Raw genomic sequence first — 9,491 nt, 5'->3', positions numbered from 1 at the left:
GACTAGCCTGACAACAGCAGCACTGGCTCAACCAATGGTGTGAATTTGGGGTGGGGCAAAATGTTTGACTGACCAATAGCAGACAATGTTTAGGAAACCTGTTTGGAAAACATTCCTTACTTTCCCAACTCTCTTCGATGATGCTAGTGCCACAGAAATGACACACTTCACTTTTAAAATCTCTGACTGAAGAGGATCATCTTTTTATACCTGCTAGACAAAGTCTGGTATTGTTTTCACAAGTCTGTTCTTACACTGCTGGATAGACCTATTAACTACGCAGTTTTATCACTCCCTCATTCTCCACTAGTATTCCTAAATGAACCGCTCACCATCTCTCTCTCTCTCTTTCCATGTCTCTCTCATCCCCCAATAAGAGCTCAGGAAATGATGAGCAGCCTTCAGAGTCCACATGATAGATAGAGAACGCAAAGGAAAGAGAGAGAGAGAGCGAGAGCTAAGTAACCAGCAACCCTGAGAGTGAAAGAGAGTTGAAAGATCAAGAGATAAAGACAAAAACAGGGACCAGTGCTTCTTTCAAGCCAAGATCTAACGTGAGGAAAGTGAAAAAGTGAAGAACTCTGTTGAAGATGGGTGTAGTGTTTGGGACCTTCTCTATGCACACCAAACAGGTCACCTTCAGGACAGGTAGGATCCAATTGATATATTAACCAGCTGGAAATACTTGCATTAATACGTTTTTGGTAAAGTTAGGCTATTTGTTTGTGAGAATGAAGGAGTGATGGACGAGTAGATCAAGATAATTAGAATATATTACTTTTTTATTCATGCATCACTCTTGTTCTACTTAATGTGTAACTCGAATGTCTCTATGTGTGTGTGTCTAACCTAAATAATTTTTGGAAAACAAAATTGCAACAGAATGCCACTTGAAGTTGGCTAAAACAGGAAACAACTCCTCTTGGGGTTGTGTTATAAAGGAAAAATAGTTCATAGAGAGAATATTTTTTATTAATTTCCACAAATGCCAGAATTTATATCTCAAAAGGGCTAGCAAACAGCAATTTTAATTAGCCTAATTTAGTTTCGATAAAGTCAATGTGCATTATGTGCATGTGCGAAGGAAGGATGAAGTGAATGTGTTGGCATATGCTGGCATGGGCTCCATACAAGGCATTATGGGTTATGAAAGTATTATATGGCCATTTATTCCGAAATTATTACCTCCTGTAATGCTCAGAGCTGAGAGCATGGAGGAGGCGATTTGAAGGATTTGAAAAGCGGAGCGATGAGGCTGCAAGTATGTGATAAGAAAATGCATAAATAGAGGAAAAAGAGAAGGCGGTTTGTTAGTGATTATTTATGCCTCGAAGGTTAATTAACGTACACTCCATGCAAATTTACCATTTACGATTCTCCACAGCTTTAATGTGCTACAGAATATGCTAAAACAATACTGCAACAAATCAACACCAACACCACTGCACTCACATGTGGGAGCATGTGTTTCACTCATAAGAGCAACAGAGAGAGCCACATTTCATATACACACATACAGTATATACACACCGGAGACCTGAAGAAAGATTATGGAGCCAAGAGGATTACGAGTTCTAGGCAGGAAGACAGAAAGCTTGTTTGAAGTCTTCACTAAAATCCCTAGGAGTTACAGGAGCTGCCTGTGAGTTTATAACTAGAGATGCAAACTGTGTGTCGGCTTTGGCACTCAGCCCTGCCGGACTAGAACTTCTGCTGGATTTCTGAAGGGCATTGCTTCAGGTTCATGAGTTGGGGATAAAAAATGTGAGGATGATAACTAGGAGATTTCAGTTTCAACTTTAGTGTAACTCTAGTTTTGTAGATTGTAGAAATGGCCTATAAAGCACTGCAGCTGTGCTGTTTCAATACTATATTTGTATTTGTGTATGTGTTGAACTCACAAGTTTAACTCACTTAGTAATAACTGTACATTATGGACTTTCCTTTTAGATACCTTTCAAACAGGCTAGTGATGTGGAAGACTTATTGGTTATTCATCCCCAATATAAATAAAATAAAATTCTGTTATCAATACTTGAGAAATAAAATAATTAGCATTACAAACAAACCCAAGTGATATTTAATGTCACATGCTTGAATTAATTTATATGAATGCTTTATATTGGTTGTATTTTATTCATTTTAAGCTTCCATGAAATGCACTATACAAACAAAGCATTATTATAACAAATAATATTAAAATATTAATATATGTTCATGTTAATATCAATATCAATATGTTAATATTTCCATCTCATGCTTGAACTTTAAAAGTAGAACGTTTTCAATAATTTTTTGAGGCAATCTAAAGATCAGTAGCTTAAAAAATACAATTACAACACTATTGTAATATGATTTATATTTGTTAAGAAACGCTGCAGAAACAATGGCAATCTGCACACGCAGGAATAGAAGAGATGAATTATTAATTAATCCAAACATGCATAATCCAAACATATTGCTGTTTTTTTAACCGCACTGCTGGTAAAATTATGTTATGCCATTTCTTACTGTACCGCTGTTGCAAACCCCTATTTAACAACATTACTATGACTACAGTTTCTCAATGATACAAGGTTTCAGGCTGTTATTTGCACAATTGAATAGCTTTTCAAGTGTAAGCCAATCATCTGTAACCATCTCCCAAATGCATTAGCAGATTCAATGAGGCGTCTGCAAAGGAACGTCTGACACAGACTGAGTGAGAAAAGAGGCTTACACCTCCCTGCGTGGATTTCACACATGCCAGTCGTTTGCTGGATATCATTGTTTCTCTTCCAAGGACGAGTGCCAAAGTGAGAAAAGCATTACAAACGTCTTACATCAACAAAAAATGTGTTCTGATTAAATTTGAATGTTGATACCAACATCTTTATCCTGTGTGAGGCAGGTGGTACAATCTCAGGGTGTTGTGTTTTGTGCAGACAGGGTTGTAGTGATGGAGTGCATATGTCTATGTGCTAGAATAAGGATATTGCTGGATATCTTGGCCTGATATTCAGGTCAGTCCTGCTGGATTTGCGTAATACAGAGCGGTGCGGGTTGATATTATGTAATTATTACCTTCAACTTCTCTCCAAACTCTCAGCCCAAAGCTTGTCCGTCTGAAGTCTCATCTTTTTTGGATTATTAATAAGGTTACAGACCTGCTGTTTTGAAACTCAGATATCTCCCGGCGGCAATTTGTTTTCCTCTGTAGTTTGTCTTTCTGCTTCCCCTTTCTGTTTACTTGATCTCTGTTTCCATCTCTTTAATCGGAAAAGTTTGTGGGGTCAGTTCCCCACTAATGAGAGAGAATACCGAAACAAACAAGAGTATATGGGTCGCTTACAAAGCATTAAAATGGTATATGTACAGTGCACAAACTCAAATTTAGAGTACTTGATCCATGAAACATTCTTATCTGAGTCACTAAATTGCGAACGAACACACGCACAAAGGCTCATAACTGGAAATGAACAGTGGATGATGAAACAAAATACTCAGTCACACCACAGCTCATTTGATGTATGTGGATTAGGTCTTGCCTGCAATATGGGGACTAAATGTCTCCACAAATGCAGTAAAATCACCAACACTGGGTGACCAGCAGGCGGTACACTGTAAAATGTTTGTATTTTTTCTACAAAAAAGGCTAAAAATGCTACAGTGAAAACCTGTTAATTGGTTAATTGTCCATATTAACTGTATTGGTTATATGTAATCTTACTATAAAATTATACGTAATTTTACAGTACAAAACTATCAAATGTGTTTTTTTTTTGTTGTTTTTTTTTTTTTTATATAAATATGGCGAAAAACAGTAAATGGGCATTTCCAGAACTACCTACATGAAACATGACATATGATTACATTTTATATAAATAATTTTTTCTTCTTACTTTTTGTTATCAGCTTTGTGTTGCATTTTCTGTTATTTACTTAATATTTATTATTTGTAATAATATTATTTGTAGCTTGGTGTGTTAACATTATATCACACAATGAAATATATGATTATAAAATATACAGGCACCAGTATGCTACCCTGTAATATATGCTAAACATCACTCAATTTTTATGGTCAATTTCTAGCAACCACAGCTGCCACTTTACTATAAACTGAACAGGATTTTTATTTCTTTGTATGAACAAAAACACATTCTTCAAAATATCTTGTTTTTTTACAGAAAAAAAAAATCGGGTTTGAAACACCATGAGGGTGAGTAAATAATTGTCATTTTTGAGTGCATTATCTCTTTAAAAATGGTTTCTGTGAGGTTTAGGTGTGAGGTTAGGGGATAGAAAACATAATTTGCCCAGTATAAGAACAACAGAAGTCAGTGGAACATCCCCACCATGATAGAACAACAAATGCCTGTGCATTTAAAAGCAGTAGAGTGTGAACTAAAGTCATCATCCATCTTGCCACATTCAGCTTGTTTGGAGATTTGCAATTCCATAAGGAAAATATCTGCGTATGTGTGTGCATGTGTACGCTACAGAGAGGAGCATTTCATCCTAACACTCATCCTACTGCTTCCCTTCATGCTGATCCGCCTGCACAGCAACAGTACCTGACTCTGAATAACAAACGGGACCAAGGAGAAACAGCAAGAGTGAATAGCAAAGAAAGAGAAATGAAGGGAAAGAGAGAGAGAAAGTGAAATTTGTGGGAGGGGCATCAAGAAAGGAACCATATGCTTTTAGCAAGAAAATTCCAGCTTGTCTTTATTCGCTGACAAGTGAGAAGAGAGTGGAGAGGGAAACAAGAGCAGGGGCTTCAACAAAGAAAGACAGACTGGCGGACTCTACGCTTATTAGTTTGAACGTGCGTGTCTCTGCGGTGACAACATGGGAGCTGTAGTGGGCACACTGACTATGCAGACAAGACAAAGACAACCATCCAGAGGTATGTTAACTGATGACAGATTATTCAAATCGTACTCAACAATGCATTATTGTTAAATGGTTCTGCAATGGAGAAAGACTGAAAGAGTTTTGAAGAATCAATAACAGCACTAAATCAATGACACAATGGCTAGTCACTGAAAGAGCTCTTAGGGAAAAGAAAGAGTGCCCTGTTTGTGTTCAAAAACAGATAACACTTTAAAAAAATTAGATTTATGTACAGACAATGTTAAACTAAAGAGCTGAGAGAGGATAGAATGGATGCGAGGTTGAGAAGATATGCAGTTGACAGGCAACACATCACGGTCTGCTGTTTACAAATGATGGTTTAACCTCGTCCCTCACAGATAAACATCATCGACAGTGTGGGTGTGTGTGTGGCATTTTGTACGTGAGCGGGTGTTTTAACACTCTGCTCACATATCAACCTTCTTCCTGTTCACATGCGCCATGGTGTAGTTGTCATGGAGACAGCTTTCTAATGCTTGGCACAGCAGATGATGGGATGTTATGATCGACATGACAGCAAAGGCAGCATTATACACAGGAATATTATACAGCACTGCTACTGTTCTTGATCCATTCACATGGATCACAAGTTTAATCATGATTAAACTCGAGCAATAATATGCATCAGTCATTTATTCAATCAATCACTAAATTAGAGGCCATCTGCATAGCAAATCAATGGATGAATCTATGAAACACTGGAGCTCTGTGCTGCTTGTTCATTTAAATATAAATTATTTATTTTATTATTATTATTATTATTATTATTATTAGATATAGAATACCTCATTTATGAAGAGCTAAATAAGAATTCTCCCCAAAATTATTTTTTTATTATTATATACTGTATTTCACCTTTATGTCATTGTGATTTTCTTTTGTGAAAAAAAAAAGGATATTTTGTAAAATGTCCAAGCTGCCCTTTTCCATGCAATGCTGTTGAGCAGCCCAAAAATGAAAAGGCTGCTCCACAAATAAGTGTCCATACGATGAATCTGAATGTAGTTTAATATAAATTCAAATATGAAAGCAACCAAATAGATTAGTAATAAATTGAAGTACAAATATAATTGTTAACTAAAAAATCCAAGGATTGAAAGTGTTTTAAAGCCTTTAAGGCCTTACAGACAGATAAAATTATAGAACAATAAATATAACTTATTTAAATGTTAAGATAACATTTTAACAGATTTCTCTAAAAATGCATTACCTGTGTTTATTATCTTTGAATAATTATTCAGTAAATTCGACTTCCTGTCATTCCTATTCAACTTCCTGTAATCGATTCAGTTCAAATTCATACTCATGAATTGAATTCATACTCATGAATTAAAATTCTGCACAACCTCTTGTGATTCGAATGACTGATGGTGTTGAACAACATAAAGAGGAGCAACTTATTTGAATGAACAGAATTGCAATTTTAGGGGTGAATTATTCCTCAACAATCTCCTAAAATGGTCTTATGCTAAATTAAATTAAGTAATAAACTGCTGCCATCTGGCAGATGGTCTTCTTTTCCCTTTGCTCCAGCCAAACAGTTCACCGTATGACAAATGCTTTGGGACATTAGGCTCCAAGCAAACCATTTCTCCATTCAAAGATCAGTGATCCAAGACGTTTGACTGGTCTGGAGGCCTTTGCTTGGATTCTCAGCTCTATGTGAGGGGTGTGACCCCAGTCCTAATGAGAGGGGTGTTTAGAGCTGCAGTAACAAGTGATTTGCACTGCCTTACAGCAGCTGCTCATGAATATTCATCCTGCTGTTTAACTATTTGCTTGCTATTTGTCACTGTTCTCTGACATCTTCCCTATAGATCTATCAGATCACTGTGGTCTAATGCTCCCTGTGGTTAAATGTGGGCGGCTTGCTTTGGTAAATGACCTGCTAGAAGGATATATATTGTTGAGTTTGACGTCAAGGGCTGGCTTCGAATGACACGGTCTTCTTATATGTAGCGCCATGGTGCTGAACTGCAATTTATTATTTTCTTCTACATGGCCTGTACTGAGAATAAATGGCAGTAAACTTGATTATAACCTGACTTGTTTATAATCGGCTCATTAAAATACTTTGACACATAACTAGAAAATTTAACTACATAAAACACTCTCCAGTCATCCATTTACTGGTTTTCATTTCAACCAGTGTGCCATTAAATCTAGCTACATTTCAGACTGTGATCTCTGCACTGATAATAACATCAGAGGAAGCAAAATAATGGTTTACATGAATCGTACAAGAGCTAAAACTATTTCGTTTTAATTTATACCATAACTAGATTCAAAACTTGCACTGCAATTTGCTTGTCACTAACTAATTTAATATGCAGTGATTTTCCTAATAAGTTCAATATGTACATAATCAATCTCAGAGATAATCTCAGTTTTAAAATCAATAAAGAAAAGACTGACAAGAAGACTTGTGCTGTTGTTGTTTTTAACTTTCCTCCATCTCTGTGCTAGAGGAAGCACTCTAATGGCACTAATAGCTGCTTAAATGGAGGATGTGTCTTTAAAGTTAATTTTAGTGTGTTCCTACTGCTGCTGTTTTCAAGGACTTTGTCACTGTTTTAAGCATTAAAGAGGAAGAGAGAGAAATAGATGGAAGGAGAGAGAGCGTTTCAGTCCCATGCTGTGCTCTGTTGCTCTTCCACTCTACCAGTTATTTTTTTCATGTACTGACAACTTACTCCTCCTCCATTCTCTACTGATCTTTCCCACACTAAAAACAGACATATTTAGCCCCCAACTTATTTGTAATATTCCTCTTTCCCAGTTTTTCAATTTCAATTTCCAAGAAATGTATTAAAAAATTATAAATTAATGAATTTTGACTTATTGGTAGAAATTCACTGTGCAGACCATAAGTGAAGTAATGAATATGGAGATATGGGAAATAAAAAAAGTAAAATAAAAAATAATGCTTTCAACATGTTATTGATGGATATTCTTAATGCAATAAATGAAGTAATAGAGAAACTGAAATAAAATGTAAAAAAATTTAAGTTATCGATAGACATTTATCGTGGAGACAATAAATGAATCAGTGAATGGGGATCGGTAATTGGTCTATTTCTCTCCTTCTCCCTCTGATAATTAAAACTACATCTTTCTTAGGTGTGTTCCCCTTAGTTTTCTCTCACCTTCCCTTTTCATTCTCACTCTTACATCAGTTTGCATGTGTTAAAATGAAGAGAGGTGATAATTAAGAGTGATGAGATGAGGGGCTGCCCTGTTGAGTTCTTGCACAAGCAGAAGCTTCTCTTAGGCATTCCCGTGAGATGTATCCATTCCATTCTCATCACAGTTATCAGACAGATCGGACAATATCTGGGAGTTGTTCAAGACACATAGCTAGCTAATGGATGCTGTTTGCTTTGTTGTTATAATTCAGTTCAGCTTCAAGCTTATATTCTCCATTACAAGCTCATCTTGTGAAGCTGGTTAAAATGGTTTGCAGTCTTTCCAAAGAGACAGAATGTGTTTGAGATTAAGACCGAAGCAGGATTGCCAAAGAAATGAAGAGGATGTTGTTGGATCTGAAAATTGCTAATGCAGAAAAAAAAAATGATATTTGACTATGGAGAGTTGTGTTTTAAGATGATATTACAATGATATTTTGAAAGGAATTCTGTCATCTTTTACTTACCTTCATGCTGTTCTAAACCTGTATTACGTCCCTTTATCTATGGAACACAAAAGAAGATGTTTATCAGAATGATATTGCTGCTCTTTTTAATACAATGAAAGTAAATAGTGACTAGCAGCTGTTAAACTCATTTATAAAGCAGTCCATACAATTCATGCACTATTTTAAAAGGCTTCAGACACTTTTACATAACTGTTTATTAATTTCTATATCCACATAATCATGGAACCAGAGAGGAAGAACAGCATTAGCTATGAATTTAACTCACAAATAACCAGCATCATATAAGCAGAAACATCAGTATAGCATACTAATGTTCAGAGGTTTGGGGTTGGTAAAAAAAAAAAGTTTCATGTCTTTCTCTTATGCTCACAAAGGCTGCATTTATTTGATCAAAAATCAAATACAAAAATACAATAAAAACAGTAATTTTGTGAAATGTTATTACAATTAAAATAACTGCTTTGTATTTTAAAGAGGTCATAAGACGTTACTAAAAAATAACATTATTTTGTGTATTTGGTGTAATGAAATGTGTTTATGTGGTTTAAGATTAAAAAAACATATTATTTTCCACATACTGTACATTATTGTTTCTCCTATATGCCCCACCTTTCTGAAACGTGTCGATTTTTACAAAGCTCATCGTTCTGAAAAGCGAGGTGTGCTCTGATTGGCCAGCGATCCAGTGCGTTGTGATTGGCCGAATACCTCAAGCGTGTGACGGAAATATTACGCCCCTACCATACTGTGGTGCCATGTCCCGGTGCGACGAGACAAATCCAATAAAACCCATTATAAAGGAGGCATTTGTTGCATCCAGTGGGGACATAATTACTGATTATAATGACTTATACTGTCTTTTTACGCGTTGCGTTGCATTGCGCAGCGTAAACATAAAACCATGTCTGCATTTGTGATCGGAGAAATGACAAACAAC

The 9,491-nt window shown here is 36.0% G+C and overlaps 1 protein-coding gene across 2 annotated transcripts in view; it reads left to right on the top strand.

The window, feature by feature from the left end:
* Positions 1–358: 358 nt before the first annotated feature.
* The window catches only part of LOC107676032 (Kv channel-interacting protein 1-like), a 15,924-nt gene continuing 6,791 nt past the window's right edge, over positions 359–9,491 (top strand). The window contains exon 1 of one of the 2 annotated variants that reach the window (XM_016470556.1): positions 359–648. In XM_016470556.1, coding sequence (XP_016326042.1) covers positions 591–648 — 58 coding nt within the window. In that variant the 5' untranslated portion in view covers positions 359–590. Of the gene's footprint in view, positions 649–4,658; positions 4,892–9,491 lie in introns of those variants that run through there. The other variant, XM_016470554.1, reaches the window with a different exon arrangement.

Source organism: Sinocyclocheilus anshuiensis, unplaced genomic scaffold (genome assembly GCF_001515605.1).
Source record: "Sinocyclocheilus anshuiensis isolate Anshui unplaced genomic scaffold, SAMN03320099.WGS_v1.1 scaffold2012, whole genome shotgun sequence".
Classification (NCBI taxonomy): Eukaryota; Metazoa; Chordata; class Actinopteri; order Cypriniformes; family Cyprinidae; genus Sinocyclocheilus; species Sinocyclocheilus anshuiensis.
Note: the sequence above shows the minus strand (reverse complement) of the source record. Positions and strands in the feature narration are given on the sequence as shown.